This window comes from Diceros bicornis, chromosome 7 (assembly GCF_020826845.1).
Source record: "Diceros bicornis minor isolate mBicDic1 chromosome 7, mDicBic1.mat.cur, whole genome shotgun sequence".
In the NCBI taxonomy this organism is placed as follows: domain Eukaryota; kingdom Metazoa; phylum Chordata; class Mammalia; order Perissodactyla; family Rhinocerotidae; genus Diceros; species Diceros bicornis.
The window spans coordinates 28,171,764-28,190,871 of NC_080746.1; the positions used below are offsets into that span (position 1 = coordinate 28,171,764).

At 35.6% G+C, this 19,108-nt stretch overlaps 1 protein-coding gene across 4 annotated transcripts in view; it reads left to right on the top strand.

Moving 5' to 3' along the window:
- Window positions 1–9,641: 9,641 nt before the first annotated feature.
- The window catches only part of CWF19L2 (CWF19 like cell cycle control factor 2), a 124,751-nt gene continuing 115,284 nt past the window's right edge, over window positions 9,642–19,108 (top strand). For all 4 annotated transcript variants that reach the window (XM_058545300.1, XM_058545302.1, XM_058545301.1 and 1 more), the window contains exons 1-3: window positions 9,642–9,764; window positions 11,349–11,459; window positions 12,176–12,298. In XM_058545300.1, coding sequence (XP_058401283.1) covers window positions 9,672–9,764; window positions 11,349–11,459; window positions 12,176–12,298 — 327 coding nt within the window. In that variant the 5' untranslated portion in view covers window positions 9,642–9,671. The remainder of the gene's footprint in view (window positions 9,765–11,348; window positions 11,460–12,175; window positions 12,299–19,108) is intronic.

Sequence of the window (19,108 nt, forward strand, 5' to 3'; positions counted from 1 at the left end):
CTGCAAAGCCACTTTTCCCATCTCCTGTGCGTGTAGGGGAGGCCATGTGACTAGTTCTTGGCAATGTTGTATGAGCAGAAGTAATGTGTTCCATTTCTGGTTCAAGTTTTTTTAAGAAATGGGTGTGCTTCTCCAACACTTTTTCTTTCCATTGGTTGGATGCCAAAAAAAGATGCCCTAGGTGATGGCTGAGACACAAGATGAAAGAAGTCTGGGCTCTTGAATCACTCCATGGAGCAGAATTACCCACTGGGAGGAATACCTACCATGGGTTGTTAATAAGAAATAAACTTCTATTGTAATTGAGCCATTACACAGTTTTGTTAACCACAGCCTAGTCTAACCTAACTAACATAGGACCCTTTTTCACATCATTTATATAAAAAATTTCCTGATTCATGAAAGAACTGATCATAAAAATAAAATCTAAGAGGCAATTCACAAAATAATTATAAATAGCTAATACACATATGGAAAGGTGCTAACCTCAAAAGTAATCAGGAAAGCGCAAAAGGAAACAACAGTGATATAGCATTTTAATTTCATCCATCCATTTCACAAAAACTTAAGATTAGTAATATACAATATTCATGAAGGATTAGGGCCATAACTTCTGTCATATGCTAATGGTGGTAGTGTAAATTGGTAGATTAGAAAGCAAGTTTCACAACAATATATATGGTTTAATCCCATTTATGTATGCAAATATGTGTGCATAAACACACAAATATGGGGCAAAGTGGAGAGGAAGATAATGGGAGAGTTTATATTGTTGGAATTTTTTACAGTGGAAAATGTATTATTGTAATTTCGTATAATAAAAAAACAAAATATTTTGAAAACAGAAGAAAAGATTAGTGAGCAAGGAAGCTTGCAATATATAATTAAATCCAAATTGATGATAATGATGTTTATAAGAAAGAATTTTTTGAAGCTGAAGAGGTATAATGTAAGGGAAACATAATAGTATCCTATAAATAACTTTTTAAATTTAGAAAACACAAGAGTGTGTACATGTGTGTGTTTGGCGATGGTGGGGCAAGGGTGTCCAAAAGGCTTAATTTTGATGAGAATGAGAGGGTAGGACAAGTAGATGATCCAGGTGAGGATACAGGAGTAGTTATTACCTTAATAATGAAGATATAAATGTTTAATTATATTAGATAAGAACAGTAAGACAACTCTTAAGAGAACTAGAATACATAGTAGGATTTTCAAATCAATGAGGGAAACCTTGACCAAACCCAGTGAAAGTAAGGAAAGGGAAAAAGGAGAAAGAGAGTAAAATTAATAGTACAAAGTAAAATTTAAGATAAGCATAAAACAAGAAGGACTAATATCTGGTATATCAGTCATTACACTAAATGTGAATGAACTGATTTCTTAAAAAATAGGGTAAAAAAAATCAACATATGGCTACATAGAGAGTAAAGGAATTTGCCTATAACAAAAAGACAAAAAAAAAAAAAGGTTGAAAATAAAGATATAGGCAAAGTTATACCAGGAAAGTAAAAACAAACAAACAAAGCTAGCAGTGGTAATACTAATATCAATTCAAGGCCAGAAACATTAAATAGTGCAATTAGAGACATTATGTATTAATAAAAGTTACAACCCAACAAGAAGCATAAGTTAAAAAAAGGATTGTGCAAGAGAGAGGGAGGATCGCAGCACAGGTGGCATAATTTTTGAATCTCTCCAAATTTCCTGACAAAAACATATAGAGCAACTAGGAAGGCAATATTTTAAACAAAATTAGGCAAAAAAATATCCCAACAATAAGAGAATTTGAGTGGGGGTGATCAATTCATCTACAACTTCAAGAGCTATGAGGAAGCAGCAGCTGTGTGGGAGCAAAAGGAGAAAAGGTGGAGGGCACTTCTGAGTGTCCCAAGAACTGTGGACCCTGAAATCAGCAACAGTTACTCACTTCAACGCGAGGGCCCCCAACTCAGAGTGGAGGAATTATCCAATCTGGGAGGGGCTTCACAGACTCCAATCTGTTACTGAGTACGAACAAGCGGAAGCAATTTCTGAATATGTTGAGGCAGCCTGGGTCCTCAAGGCTCTCAGAAACGCCTGTAAAAAATAGAGCTCATAGGTAGGAGCAACTCCTGGGAATAGAACCTGTATTGATCAGGGCAAGAAGGTAAGGAGAGAGAATGATCAGATACTAGTGGAGGAGGTGCCAGAGGATGGATATACAAAAACGTGAGGGAGAGGGAGCGAAAACACAGAGCCACGTTTTCTCATGTCATGGCAACAGTGAAAAAGGGCATCCTAGAGCCATGAAATAAGTTATCCTGACCCCACAAATCCTCCTTCTAAAAGTCCAAGACACCCCATCTCACAGAAAAGGATTATGGTGAAACTTCATAAAGGATATTGTAAGGGGAAAAAAATAGAATAATGATTTGACTGTCATGCTGATAGAAAATGATATACCAGAAAAACATAGCCTTAAGGAGAAGAAAACTATAATCCAACATTTTAAATGGAGCTGTAGGAAATTAAAAAAACAATACAAGCCAGGAAAGAAATACATAGATCAGAATTAGAAAAGTTCAGAAATGAGATGGCTAGAAACAGGGAGACATATAAAGAATGCTTGAACTCAGGAGAAAATCAGAATTCAAAGAAAGGAAAACATTTCAGAAAGAGGTATCATAAAGAAAACAGGAAGAAAAAGAGAAAAGTGATAGAAAGTCAAACAGAAATAAATAAGGTAATAAAAAGATTTGAAAGGGACAGTTATATATGAGAGTTGAAGAAGATCCAAAAGGAATCCAAGAAGAAAAAAGAAAATCAAAGCAATGGAACATAACAAATAATAAAGCTATAATTCAAGAAAACTTTTCTTAAATAAAAGCAGAATTAAACCTACACATTAAAAGTACACACTGTGTACTTGAGAAAATCAATGCAGAATGGCCAACATTGAGACATATTCCAGTAAAACTTTTGGATTTTAGAGGAAAAAAATATCTTGAACAGACAGGCAAAAGGATTGAGTCAATTTTAAGAGAAAGAAAATTAGATTAGCATCGGATTTTTTTTTGAGAGAAACACTTTATACTAAAAGACAACGAAATAAAGTATTTTAAGATAGCAGGAAAAGAAACTGCTAGCCAAGGATTTTCTAGCTAGCCAAACTGACCACCATGCATAAAGGCTACAGAAATACTATTAGAAACCTGCAAGAATTCAGGGAATATTGTCCCTATGAGTCCTTTCCCAGGCTCAAGAAAAGACTGGAAAAGCTTTGGTATGAGGACTGATGGTGAACATTGAATATGTGTAACAGTAGAGCTAAGACTAAATGATGGGGATAAGAGCGACAGAATTGTATGTAATTATTATATACTCTCACAATGCAGATGTAATACAACAAATAAAAATAGAGGGAGAAGGGAGAACGTACTGGCAAGTAGAATACTAGGTATTTATTGAGAGTCCAAGTATCCCTAAAATGATACTGGGGAGAGTGGGGAGAGGGAAGAAGAAAATACTAGTTAATTTAATTATTGCTCAAAGTACAAAATCAATGGATGGTGTCTATAAAAGAAGGGAATATGGCTGTATATAAAAGTATTAACATAAAGGCAACCATTTGAAAAAACATGTAAGCCTTCCTAAATACAAAAAGAAATATTAAAAAAGAGAGAGGAAACAGAGCACATGAAGAAAGATTATATATATACTGTAAGCTTAACTATAAATATATATATGTATATATATATATACATATATATATATGAAAGATACACACATTTTCAAAGAGTCATCATGGAAAGATTAAAAAAAATCTTTAGGGGCCCGCCCGGTGGTGCAAGCGGTTAAGAGCACGCGCTCCGTGCTTGTCTAAGCCATGCTGTGGCAGCGTTCCATATAAAGTGGAGGAAGATGGGCACGGATGTTAGCCCAGGGCCAGTCTTCCTCAGCAAAAAAGAGGAGGATTGGCAGATGTTAGCTCAGGGCCGATCTTCCCCACACACACACAAAAAATCTTTAACATATGCTCGTATTGGGGGGGGGGGGGAGTGAGAGAACAGGTAGAGAGAAAGTTTGAGACAAGGATAAAACCTAAACCTCTCCATGTCCCTTATTTTTAGAGTTTAGATTTTGGACTATGTAAATGTTTTTTAAATTAATTTAAATTAAATTTAAAATTAAAACAAAATTAAATAAAAGAATTTAAGAAAACCATAAAGTGAAAAGCAAATAGTGACAAGTGACAAGAATCTAATTAGATATCAAGTGGTGGCATAACCACACTGGAAAGAATCATTTTTAAGTGATTTTAAAATATATTTTGACTATAAATTACTGGTGGGATATATCTTAAGGACAAAAATAATCACAAATAAATATAAAATTGCATTCAGTTGTGTTATTGTTAGGAACATTGTTGATATTGTTTTTTAAAAGGTATAGATATAAGGATAAAACAAACAAGTTTTACCATTAGGTAAATGTTAATACCATTAGGAACCAAAATTTTAATTTGTGAATAGTGACACATATATAAAATTAGAGGTAAGTAAAAAACCTTTCAATCCTCAATTCAAATAGAAAATATCTGTATAAATTCATAACTTATTTTTCTCTTTTGAAAACATGCATATTTCTTAGCTCTGTCCATTGTAAAGGCCTTAGGAATAATGACCACCTTGCAGCAATGAACACCATTAGTGCCGAATTATGGTATCTCAGTATCGTTTTCCACTAAAAGTTACTGGGGCTCCTTGGAAAATGACTGCTTCCAAATCTGGGGTAGGAAATGTAAAGGGTCAGGCTCATTTGGTGCCAGAAAGCAAAGAAGCTACAAGGCTATTGGAGTCATGTCAAAAGCATACAGGAGCCAACTTGAAGGAGTTCCCACTAGCCAAAGATGGCCATTTTTGAGAATCAAAAGGAACAATGACTTCAATAGATTGAAACAGTTCTATATAAAAAACAACATGACCTCATAATGACAGAACCCCTCCCCGTCCCCTACATAACACTGATCCCTATTGGAGACTGCTAGGGAATCAATTAATTGTTTTGAAGATTGATAAAGAGAAATATTTAACCATATATCTTTCTTTCCTGTATGGCTTGTATTTCAGGGTATCAAATAGTTGATGAGGGAAAGTTCTTTATATAGAAGGACTTCATCTAATGAATGCAGAGGAATAGTAGAATTTGAAAATCACCATCTTATAAGCACTAGTAAAATAATAGGTCTTCACAATAATCATCAACAGATACTAAAACTATTAAATTAATGGGGACCCTGATAATGGATGAATTCAGGCTGACAACACTTGAATCCACTTATCAATCTTAACTTTATGAAAAGTAGAACTATGATGTGCTTCAAGACATGATACAGTAGGAACGAGACAGAGGTATTTTTGTAAAAAATATTGAATCTGAATCTAATCAAATCTCTAACTCTAACTACCAGATTATAAGAAACAGGGGATAAAGAAACAAGTTAAAATAAAATTTAAAAAAAAGAAGATACAGGGGCTGGCCCGGTGGCGCAAGCGGTTAAGTGCACGCGCTCCGCTGCTGTGGCCCGGGGTTCGCTGGTTCAGATCCCCGGCGCACGCTGGCGCACCGCTTGGCAAGCCACGCTGTGGCAGTGTCCCATATAAATTGGAGGAAGATGGGCACGGATGTTAGCCCAGGGCCAGTCTTCCTCAGCAAGAAAAGAGGAGGATTGGCAGATGTTAGCACAGGGCTGATCTCCCTCACAAAAAAAAAAAAAAAAAAAAGATACAATAAGCTAAACCCCAAATGTGGGATATTCTAATAGAAAAGGAACCCAATCTCTTCAATAAATAAATGGCCTGAAAATAAAAGAGGGGTGAGTGAGAATTGTTATGGTTTAAAAGAGGCTTAAGTCATCTTTCTCTTTCAGTTCCTTTCCTTTTCATTTTCTTCCAGAACAATTCAGTCCCAAAGTCATTTGGTGGGCTGAATGAGGTAGGCATCTGTGTCGGTGAGTGGAGGGGAAGTAGCTCAGAGCACAAATGGGTTGAGAAGGGTGCTCATGTGGATTGAGGGGCCTCTGGAACATGGGAATCAGGACCCAAGCAGGGTGAGGAGTGTATCTGTGTGGGAGGATGGCCTGGTTCAGGGTGTTGGAGCCTGAGTGGGGTAACCTGGCACAGGATTTCAGGGTTTCAGAGGGGTGAAAAGGGCATCTGTGCAAGAGAGGGGGGTGGTTATGGCAACAGATACTGGTTACATACTGGATAATTGATCAAATAAGTTAATATATTAAAGATAATGGGAATTAGGTTTATCCATGTTGGAGAATGGAGTTACAAATGTGGAAATGAAGAAAACTAGAATGAACTCTGTGGTATTGAATTGGAATTGGAGGTATCTGTATGAACTCATGGTTTCAATATATATAGACATATATAGAAGTATAGTCATTTATGTGTGTCTATATCTAGATCTTTGTCTGTATCTATGTATCTTTCCTCCTAGCTCTGTCCATCGAAAGGACCTGGGAGCAACAACACCCCAATGTTAATGAGCATACCTAGTGTCCAGATCTTGGCTTTGACAATTTTGAACTTAACCTGAGCCCTGTGCTCCTGTGCTCTTTCCTTACCAAAGTCTGGATTTTTTTGTTTGTTTGTTTAAGCCGAGGAAGACTCCCCCTGAGCTAACATCTGTTGCCAATCTTCCTCTTTTTGTATGTGAACTGCCACCACAGCATCGCGACTGACAGACAGTGGTGGAGGTCTGCATCCAGGAACCAAACCTGGGCCGCCAAAGTGGAGCACACCGAACTTAACCACTGGGCCACTGGGGCTGGCCCTAGATTTGTTTTTTATTTGACAGTTTCTAAATACCACCTTAAACAAAAATAAACCAGGGATTCTTGGAAAATGGGCTGATTCCAAGGCTTGGGCAGAGAAAATACAAAATGAAACTAGGTTATCTTCTTGTACTAGCAAATAAAGAAACACTCAAAGAATATGGAGGCATGTGAAAAGGACACAGAAACCAGCTTGAAGGGGCTCTCCCTGGCTAAAACTGGGACAATTTGTGCATCAAATAAATACTGATAACAATGTATTATTATCTCACTGAATAAAAATATGAATCTACTGAATAAAAATAGAAATCGAGTCCATATTGATATAAAAATAAATAATTTGAAAGTCTGATGAGAAATTTGCATAGTTTCAAAAAACTGCCTCACAAAATACTTGCTAATTACAAAGGGAAAAGGAGTAATCTTACAGTGGAGAAGTTTGGCAGATACCACTTTAATTAAATGATCAGAGTAAATATCACTAGTAATGAACAAATGGAAATTGTGTGTTACCTGATAGGATGCAATGAGAACACAGTCACATTTCTGTGACAGTTCTGCCCAAGATGGCTAACCTGAATCTAACCACAAAGAAACCTCAGACAAACCCAAGCTGAGTGTCATTCTATATCCTAACTGTCCTGGAATCTTCATGACTCTTCTGTAGTTAGTTGTGGCCATGTGATCTACTTCTGGTTCATAAGATTTAAATGGGAGAAAGTGGAGTAGGCTTTACCAAAGTCATCATTGTTCTACTTAAAAATGGGGTAGGCTTGGGGCTGGCCCCGTGGCTTAGCAGTTAAGTGTGCAGCTCCACTACTGGCGGCCCGGGTTCGGATCCCAGGCGTGCACCAACGCACCACTTGTCCTTCCATGCTGAGGCGGCGTCCCACATACAGCAACTAGAAGGATGTGCAACTATGACATACAACTATCTACTGGGGCTTTGGGGAGAAAAAGGGAAAAAAGGAGGAGGATTAGCAATAGATGTTAGCTCAGGGCCAGTCTTCCTCAGCAAAAAGAGGAGGATTGGCATGGATGTTAGCTCAGGGCTGATCTTCCTCACAAAAAAAAAAAAAAAGGGAGTAGGCTTAGCTGGCATACACTTTTTGCTCTATGACAATTCCTATGTCTTAATCGATGACATATGCAGATATGGAAGAACGAAACGCACTCTTGCGACTATGAAGACTTGAGTTACAGTCTAAGTGTTACAACGCAGAAAAGGAGAAACAACCTGTTTCCTTCAGCAACTGCACCAAGCCTGGACCAGCTACCTTCAGGCTCCTTATTACATCACCCCTTGTTTGATTAAACTCTGGATTTCTATTAGGTGTGGTCAAATGCAAACTAGTCAAAACAACTTGCTTTTCCCTTATTTTTCTATATCACCCCATCTAGCTCCCCTCTCTGATCCCAACATTTTTTTGTTGGCAATTTTACTGGTATTGCATTATATTTGCAAATTAATTTATGGACAATAGATTTCTTTATGATGTTGAGCCTTCTTCAAGCACATGCTATACCTCTCCATTTGTTCTAGTCTTTTGTGCTGTAAGTAGGGTTGAAAGTTTTTGTCATATAATTTTGCATGTTTCTGCTATAATCACTATTTCTTTTTATTTGCCCCATAATTGACGCGGGGGGGGGGGAATGATGTTTTTCTGAATCCCAAGAGAATCTGAAAGACTTTAATGCCATTAGAGTTAATTATGACATAATCAGTCAAGGCACAGTTAGTGGGTTAAATATTTCAAGGCCAATTCGTAAATTAAAATTCACTTTTCTGTAACAAAAATAAGAGTACATTCTATTTTGTATATCAAACGTGTAAACACTGCATGCTCAGAGTTAAGATTTTCATAGATTAGGTAAAGTAGAAACTCCTGGGAGAGCTTCTTGCAAACACAAATTCAGTTTTATGAAACCTGAAAAGAAAGCGTATTTACCTGTCTAGTTTATGTTAACTCTTTTTAATGTCATTAAAGTATCTAGTTTATAATTATTGTCCAGTCTTCTTTATCTTTATGATTATAAATGTAAGCTCAGTGTTTTATACTCGCAAAGCACTTGATCAGTGCTTCAGAATGTCTTACTCAACATGCAACTTAAAGTTTTATGTTTGGGAGAGAGATTTTACGTTTGTATCATAAAACAAAAAAAAAAATCACACAAATAAATCGGTAATTGCACACTGTAATGAATAATGCTTGGATGGATAAGTACGAACATATAATATGAGGTCGGAGAAAAAATAATGTGAAACAACAGTTTAAATAAGCACGGATAAATTATGAAGTATAATGCAAAATTCACAAGACTTTCTCATATACTTAAGAAGTAGTTCACCAAAGCAAAACACCGACTCTTCGAAGCAATTTTGCCCTCCTGCTAGCTTGCACAGCCTTTCTGGCCAGCCTCCCTTCAGCCCATTTCCCCAGCACAGGGAAACTTTGGCGAGAAGGGCACTTCGGTAGAAATCTTTGAGAGGTACGGATTTAACCTTTATGAACTTCTAATTTACTCTGGTGATTTTAAGAGGAAATAGGTGAGAATGCCGTTAGTATTGCCCAAAGTGCGTAATAAATGTACTGTGACATTAATCTTGCTCGGTGCGATCTCAATATACGAAGCTGGGCAACTCCCGAGTTTGGTTTTCAATTATCCTTTAAAACCTGGAGCTGAAGGGATCACCAGAACATTAAGCAACACTCAGATCCGCGCATGCTCTGTTAATGGAGCAGCGCCCCTCCAACCACAATCGGAAGTCTCCGTTTGTTTATTAAATTACGACAGTCGTAAACAGATTTCGTGACGGCTTCCTCGCTTTACGACGACAGCGACTATGGCGGCTGCGTCCGGTAGATTTGAAAGTGCGAAGGGCATCGAAGAGCGTAAGGAACACACCCGGATTGCTAGGGCCGAGGTGTTGCGCCAGGTACCTCCGTTTTGGGGCTTTTGGAACCATTTAGAATTGTGAGAGGGGGGTTCCTGGGAGCTAGGCCTCTGCCTCTCCTCCCTTCCCGCCCCCTCTCTTCTCTCACCCCCTCAGTATCTCACCTTTATTTGGGTGCGTGGGTGGGGTCTCCCTTTGGGATGCCCGTAAGCTCTTGGGTACCTCCCACCTCCTAGGTGCTCTGGCAAGCTCCGGTTGCTTACACTCTTTTTCAGGAAGGCTTGTTTCTTTCTTCTGAGTTTCTTTGCCTTTTAAATCATCCATTCTTGACATTTCTGGCACCTTATCATTTGGGCTGCGCACTTTCCAGGGACGCCGCCGCTAATACCGACTCTCCTAGCATATTTCATAGCCTCAGTCCTCGTTTTTGCAGTATTTGAAATGAAATTTTCCGTGTTCAGGAACTCATGTAAGGAGCATTGGAGTAGACTGTGTTTGACCGTTTTATTCTTCTGTTTACTATTGGTATCAATTTCAGGCTTATTGTAAACCCTTACTGGTCAAATCAAGGATTGATGCAAGAGAACCAGAAAATTTAGTCCCCTGAAAAATGTTGGGAAACATCGTATTTCTCATTGAGATTGAGATACGTATAGGTAACTTATAAAGAAAGGAGGAAGTAAACTGTACTGAATTATTTGACAAGATGTAAGAAGTATGGCAACGAAGGAGAAAAGTTGTAGTTGGAGAGAAACATATGGTATAACAAGTGAGGGTTTTTATTTTTGCTTAAGATGGAAGAGTTTAAAACGAGTTTAAATGCAAATGAAAAGGAGCTGGTAGAGGAAACAGGAAGGAGAAGGCATAATGACTACAGCCAGATTTTAAAGGGGAAGAGTGGGCTGTCGGTCTTGGATAGGTGAAAGGTTGGTATTGATCCCTGATTGTACCATATTTAATATATAATAAATATTCTTCATCCTTGTCTCTTTGATATTTCAGGTGTTTTTTTGGAGTGGGGTTTGTAAGCTGTGATAAATTTTATAGTAGAGCTATGCATAGAGTTTGAGAAGGACCAAACCCAGCTTTGGAGTTTGGGGAGAGAATGAAAGGGCAGGAACAACCTCCTAGGAAGAACTTACTTTATTTGACAGTTGTTGAAGGTTGAATAAAAGTTAGGAATATAATCATTTGTTTTGAGAAAGATGATTCCTTCTGAAGCATTTTGGGAGTGTGAGTAGAGGGGTATGGGCATTGAGGATTAAAAATGTGCAGGTCAGTCTCCTAACATTTACAAAAGTCTCAGGCAGTAGCAGTGGGATGGTGAAGATAAAAGAGATTCAAGTTGTATTTAAGGTAGGGGGCTTAGAGAGAGAAGAGGGTCTGGAATAGGTCCCAGATTCTGTCCTTGATTGGCGGCTGAATTCACTAGAGATTGATAATATGATTGGTCATGTGGAACGAGAGATTTTTGTTTTTTAAACCTTTATACTTTGGTAGAAGCACATTCCTGGCGAGGGACAGACAATTCATTCATGAGCCTTATATGAAAGTGAAAGTTTTTGTTTTACTTTTTGTGAAAAGAGATTGGATCAGTTGTTAATTTTTCTTTTTTCATTGTTTTAGGCTAAAGCCAATTTTGAAAAAGAAGAAAGGCGTAAAGAACTTAAGCGACTTCGGGGTGAGGATACATGGATGCTACCTGATGTGAATGAGCGAATTGAACAGTTCTCACAGGTGAATACTAACATGTTTACCTGATGTAAGCATGTTTGTCTTTTTTTGTACTTATTCAAGTTAGTATTGGAGGAGCAACTTTATCGACTATTTTCACAAGTTTCAGAATGAATATCCCATATGGGCATTATTGAATAGTTTTTCTGGCATAAATAATTTTAATATTGTGGGCATTATGACGTTGGAAAGATTTTGTTACTTGAATTGGCAGGTAGAAAGCTTAGCTTCAAATTTCTGGCCCACTTGTAGCAAGCTTATGTGTCTAAAAAATTATGCATTTTAAACTTAATGTCTTTTTTTTTTGTCTGAATCCTTGTTTTCTCTTCCTGTAATTTATGCTATCTTGTTATATTTTATATGGTTAGTAATCTGTAAATACTTTTGGAGCCCTAGAAAGATATGTACGTATGTATGTTTATGTTTGTGTGTATATGTGTTTATTTGATTATATCTGTCTGTCAGATGTATCTACAAATAAAACTAAAACTTCTCTCATTTTTTTTGATAAGAAATCTCAGCTATATGACTTATTAGTAGTGCATATGTTACAGAAGCATGTTCAAGTTTCTTAGAAGATTTTATTTAGTTATATTCCTTGTCTCATTTCATGAAAGATATAAAGTTTTTTGGAACATAGATCTTTTTTTCCCTTAAAATATTTCCTTTTAAAGTAAGCTAAAACTAAATTCCTTTCTTACTCTTCAAAATGATTATAGGAACACTCTGTGAAGAAAAAGAAGAAAAAAGATAAGCATTCAAAAAAAGTAAAGAAAGAGAAGAAAAAAAAGAGCAAGAAGCAAAAGTATGAAAAAAACAATGAGTCAACTGATAGTTCATCAGTAAGTATGTACTAAAACTGACCAAAGCAGCTACTTGAGAAAACTGTATTTAAAGGAACAATGTATGGGAACTTAAAATATATGAGAACTTAAAAAATATTACCAGTTAGGGTGTGAAAATACCTGGGAGACATCTACTTGGAGATGTTCAAGAAATATTGGAAATAAGGATCTTAGGTTACAGAGAAAGGTGAGAGGATGGAGGTATGATTTGGGAATCACTGCTCGTTGAAGCCAGTAGAATGGATGAATTGCCTAGGGAAACTGAAAGGAAAGAAGAACACTCAACACCAAGGAGCTAGACAGGAAGTAAAGGACACTGAGTAGAAGTAGCTGGAAAATTAGGAGAAGCAGGAAAGAGTAGTACTGTAAAAATAAGGGAAAAGAGTTCCAAGACATTTGAGAATCTGTTACTTCTGTTTGTTTTTACATAGAAAAAAAATTTTGAGTCTTTCAAATAGGATGTGTTTATATATTTATCTTTGGGGCCAAAAGGAAGAGAATGCTGGGTCTGCTGTGTCTCTAGCCAGTTCTGGGATGAGAGGACTCACAGAGGAAAGGAAAGCAGGGCAAACCCTTGGTGCTTGTTTTCAGGAAGAAAGAGGTATATTGTTCTTAGAGACTGATGAGCTAGAAATGTTTAAGGATAATTGGTCTCCTAGGTGTGATCTTTAGAGGGTTATACTCTCAGTTGAATCCCTGTATTTCCAAAATCTAGCCCTCTTGTAGTTTCGGAAGCTGAATTTTTAACATTATACCCCGAGACGATAATTGGCTCTTGAAAACTTATCTTATATGAGAATACAGTATATTAATTTATAGCGAAGTATGCAACTGGATAGTTTTCTCGAGTAGCCAGCATATTTTGTAATGGTAGGAATGTTTATATTATTTAGAAAAAAATTTTTTTGAATATAACTCAAGACGAAGGGAGTTAGAAAATCTTAAAGTGAAGATAGAGGAACTCTTTCCACAATTGTGGTGAGAATCTGACAAAAGTAGGTGATCCTTTCTCCAAAAAGGAATTTACCATACAAAGTTATTTATTTCAGTGGGGCTTATAACATTCCCTAGAGTTTATGCAGGGATCACAGATTAAAAATCCCATGGGTATAGATCTGCAAGGCTGCCTGCACATTTATGTCATTTGATTAAGGGCACTTGCTTCCCCTTATCAGAGACACATTGTCCTGTTCTTTTTCTTTGTTCTTTCTTGGAAATATAAATCTTTTTGTTGCAGCATACAGTATGTATACATATACATACCTATTAAGGTGTATCACATATACCTTAAAGTAGTTTGAACGAATGCTTAGTTCCCACATCACATTGAAGTGAATTGAAGAAGGAAAGAGAAAGCTCATACTGACAGTGAAGGGAAGGAAAGACAGAAGGATAGCTAGAGGAGACAAGGTGGTTGGGAGGTCTTTTTGAGAAAATGTTTTTAGAGAAAGAGGGGTAAATAGTATTGAGAGGAATGATAAGTTTGGGTTAGCAAGGTCTTAGGGGAAGGAGTAAGCTTTGATCAGGAGTAGGAGCACCTTCTGAGCTAGGAGGGAGTTGTGAAGATGTGTACAAATGCAGATAAATGAAGAGATATGAGGAGAAGGGGAGCGGATTAATGATGGTGTTTGTGTTTGTTCTGTTTCCTTTGTGAAGTAGAAGGTAAAATCAACTAGAAGATAATTTGGGAGTATAAGTAGGATAAAGGATTGAGGAAATAGTATAGATTTGAAACAACTTTGCTTAGGTAATAAAAGAGAAGCAAATGAGTTGCTGAGCAGCATTGAGGATCCATATGAAGTTGGAAAGCAGACCTTGACAAAGTCAAGGTCTCTTTTTTTCTTTTAACTTTTAAAATCAACTTTACTGAGGTATAATTTGCATATAAAAATGCTCCTATTTTAAGTATACTATTTGATGAATACTGTACACCTGCTTAACCCTGTCAGTTAAGATATAGAACATTTGCACTCCCCATAAATTTCCTCATGGCCCTTTGCAGTCAGTCCTTCCTTTCCCTCCTTCCTCACCGGCTCTGGGATTGGGTAGCCATGGATCTTCTTCAGTATACTGTGGATTAGTTTTTCCCTGTTCTAGAATTTCATGTAAATTGATTCATATAATGTGATCTTTTTTGTGACTGGCTTCTTTGCCTCCCTGGCTTTTTTGCAACCCATTCACCTTGTTGCATGTATCAGTAGTTCCTTACTTTTTATTGCTGTATTCCGCTGTATGAATATACCACAATTTACTTATCTGTTTATTTGTTGAAAGTCGTTTGGGTTGTTTTTAGTTTGGGGCTATTATGAATAAAGCTACTGTGAACATTTGTGTGTGTCTTTTTGTGGACAAGTTTTTGTTTCTCTTGGGAATATGCCATTGTTTTCCAAAGTGGTTGGACCATTTTACCCTCCTACCAGCAGTGTATGAGAGTTCCAATTATTCCACATCCTTGCTAGCACTTGCTAGTGTCAGTCTTTGTAATTTTTAGTCATCCTACTGTGTGTAGTAATATCTCAAGTGATAGTTCCCTGAAGACCAATGATGTAGAGCATCATTTTAAGTTTTTATTGGCCGGTCTGTGTTTTCTTTTGTGAAGTCCAATTTATCAATTATTTTCTTTTTTCATTATTTATTTTTAGTTAGGCTTTTGGTATCTTAATCTTTGCACATCTCAGGTTGTGAAGATTTTCTCATGTGTTTTTTTCTAGAAATTTCATAGCTATGGCTTTTTTCTTTATCAGAGATCCATTTTGAGTTAATTTTTGTTTATGGTGTGTGGTAAGTGTCAAAGTTTATGTTTTTTCTATACAGATTTCCATTTTGTTCTAGCATCATTTGTTGAAAAGGCTGACCTTTCTCTGTTGAATTACGTAGGCTCCTTTGTTGAAAATCAGTTGAGCATATATTTGTGAGTTAATTTCTAGACTTTATTCTGTTCCATTGAGCTACATGTTTCTCCTTGGCCAATAAACACAGTCTTAATTACTGCAGCTTTAGGGTAAGTTTTGGAATCGGGTGGTGTAAATTCTATGGTTTTGTTCTTTTTGAAAATTGTTTTGGTTACTCTAAGTTCTTTGCATTTTAAAAATAAATTTTAGAATCAGCCTATCACTTTTAACAAAAATTTCTGCTGATTTTTTGATTGGAAATGTTTTGCAGCAATAGATCAATTTTGGGAAAATTAATAGCTTAAAATAGCATGTCTTCCAACCAGTCATTTACGTGGTATCTCTCTCCATCTAAGTCTTTAATTTCTTTCACAATGTTATAGAATTTTCACTGTAGAGGTCTTACATATTTTTTTAAACTTTATATTCTTGGGGTGCTATTGTAAATGGAATTGTTTTTTTAAAATAAATTTCATTTTTTATGTGTTTGCAGCTAGGATATAAATTTACAATTGATTTTTGTATATTTACCTTATATTTTGTCACCTTGTTAAATTCACAAATACTAGTGTTAGTAAGCTTTTTCTGTTGATTTCTTAGTACATCATTATGTCATGTGTGAATAAAGACACTTGTACTTTTTTCAGTCTGTATGCCTTTTACTTGATTTAAGTTTTTGTTATCTTATTTCACTAGCTACGACTCCCAATATAGCGTTTGAATAGAAGTGGTAAGAGTGAATATCCTTGCCTTGTTCTTTATCTTAGGTGGAAAGCATTTAGTCTTTCACCTTTAAGCATGATGTTAGCTGGAAGTTTTTCATGTATGCCTTTTCAGATTGAGGAAATTCTCTGTTTTATTTTTCTGAGAGTTGGTATCTCGAATGAGCATTGAATTTTATCAGATTTTTTTTTGCATCTATTACTATGATCATGTGATTTTTCTTCTTTATTCTGTTAATATGGAGAATTACATTGGTTGATTTTCCAGTGTTACACCAACTTGCATTCCTAGGATAAAGCCCATTTGGTCAGTTATTTATTATTTATTTATTTATAAAATATTTTATTTATATATATATATACATTTTATAATATGTGTTTTTTTCTGGTTTTGATTTGGTCACAATTTGTTGAGAGTTTTTGCATCTGTTTATTGGGTTTTGATATAAGGTTAATGCTGGCCTTATATATGAATTAGAAAATGTTCTGTTGTCTTCTGTTTTCTGAAAGAGTTGGTGCAAGATTGTAAGATTTCTTCCTTAAATATTTGTTGAAATTTACCAATGAAATCATTTGGGCCCAGAGGTTTCTTTCTGGGATGGTTTTTAAGTGCAAATTTAATTCCTTTAATATCTATATTAAATATTTTCTATTTATTCTTGAGTTAGTTTTGTTAATTTAGGTTTGCAGGGAATTTATTTCATCTGAATTGTTGAATTTATTGTCATAAAGTTGTTCATAATATTTCCTTATTGTCTTTTTAATGTTTGTAGCATCTGCAAGTGTGTCACCTCGTTCGTTGCTGATTTTGGCAGTTTCTGTCTTCTCTGTTTCCTTAGTCAGTGTAGTTTGAGGTTTATCTTTTTTTTTTTGTATTATTTTTTTTTGAGGAAGATCAGCCCTGAGCTAACATCCATGCCAATCCTCCTCTTTTTGCTGAGGAAGACCTTCCTTTGATTTGATTCCTTTCCTTTGATTTTCAATCAAAGGATTGAAAATCCTTTTCAAATTATTTTCTAATTGACTATTTTTTTTAACTTATAGATTATATATGAGTTTTAAAATTTCCAGATATTTGTGGATTTTACTAGTTTTTTTGGTTATTGACTTTGAATTTAATTCTATTATTGTCATAAAACATACTGTGTATAATTTCAGTTTTAAAAAAATTACTGAGATGTAATTTTAGGGCCTAGCCTTTGATCCATCTTGGTGGAAATTCCATGTATACTTGAAATAATGTGTACTCAGCTGTTGTTAGATGTAGTGTTCTATAGATGTCAGTTGGGGAAAGCTGATTAATAGTGTTAAGTTCTCTGTATTTTTATTGATTTTCTGTTTTCCTCGACTCTTAGTTACCAAGAGAGCAGTATTGAAATCTCTAACTATAATTGTGGATTTGTCTATTTCTCCTTTCAGTTTTGTCAGTTTTTGCCTTATGTATTTTGAAGCTTTATTAGGTGTATACACATTTTGGATTGTATATCTCTTTGTGTTTTTTTTGGTGGGAAGATTCGCTCTGAGCTAACATCTGTTGCCAGTCTTCCTCTTTTTTTTTTTTGCTTGAGGAAGATTAGCCCTGAGCTAACATCTGTGCCCATCTTCCTCTATTTTTTACGTGGGTTCCTGCCACAGCATGGCACCTGGGATCCGAACCCATGAACCTGGGCCATCAAAGTGGAGCGTGCTGGACTTAACCACTACGCCATTGGGCCTGCCCCTGGTATATGTTATATCTCTTTGATGAATTGACAGTTGTATTGTTATGAAATGTTCCTCTTTATCTCTTGTAATATCCTTAAGATCTACTTTGTCTCATATTAATAAAGCCTCTTCAGTTTGCTTATTATTTGTGTTTTCATGGAGTATCTGTTTTTATTCTTTTAGTTTTAATATATCTTTCTTTTATATTGCAAGCGTATTTCTTGTAGACATTGTGTATTTGGGTCTTGCTTTTTAATCCAGCCTTTTAATTTCTTCCTTTTTAATGAGTAGATTTTCTGCACTAATATGGTAGTCATATGTGACTTTTAATATTTTAATTAAAATTATATCAGATTGAACATTCACTTCTTCAGTCTCACTAGCCAGATTTTAAGTGCTCAGTAGTTACGAATGGCTAGGTTAGTGGCTACTGTATTGGACAGTGTAGGTATAGAAATCCAATTCTATTGACTAACACTGGTTTATATTACTTATGTTTAATGTAATTATTGATATAGTTGAGTTTGTCTACTATCACACTATTCCCTTTTCTGTTTGTCCCATTTTTTCTTTATTCTCTTTTCTCCTTTTTTCCCTGCCTTCTTTTGGATCATTGAGATTTTTTTTTTTTTAACATTCCGTTTCATCTCCACTATAGGCTTACTAGGTGTACCTCATTTTTTTTAAATGACTGCTTTAGATTTCATGTGTCTTTTAACTTACCATGCTCTACCTTCAAATATATCATTTCACATTTATAATGAGTACTTCACAACAATGTACTTCCATTTCTGCCTACCATATTTTGTACTATTGTCATATATTTTACTTCTACATATGTTATAAATCCCACAATGATGGTTATTATTTTTACTTCAAAGTTATCTTTTAACTTGAAGTTAAACCAGTGAAAAGTCTTTTATATTTACCCACAGATTTATCATCTCTGGCATTCTTTATTATTTTGTGTAGGTCTGAATTTCTGTCTAATATAATTTTTGTTCTGTCTGTAGAACTTGAATATTTCTTATAGTATAGGTCTGTTGACAATGAATTCTCTCCGCTGTTGTCTGAAAATTTATTTTATTTTGTCTTCATTTTTTAACAGTATTTTTGATAGATACAGAATTTTAGGTTTATAGTTCTTTTCCTGCACTTTAAAATGTCATTCCGTTGTTTTCTGGTTTACATTGTTCATAATGAGAATTCTGCAGTCGACTTTTTCCTCTTTATATAATGTTTCTTTTTACTCTGAATCCCTGTAAAATTTTTTCTTTACCATGATTTTTTAGTGAATCAGTTATGGTGTATCTTGGTAGTGTTTTCTTTGTGTTTTTCCTGCTTGGGATTCATTGTGTTTCTTTGATTTATGAATTTATAGTTTCTATCAAATTTGAAACTTCCTGGGTGTTGTTTTGTGAAATGTTTTTTCTGTCCCCTCTTATTTTGCTGGTCTTCTTAATACTGTCCCACAGGTCATTGAGCCTCTG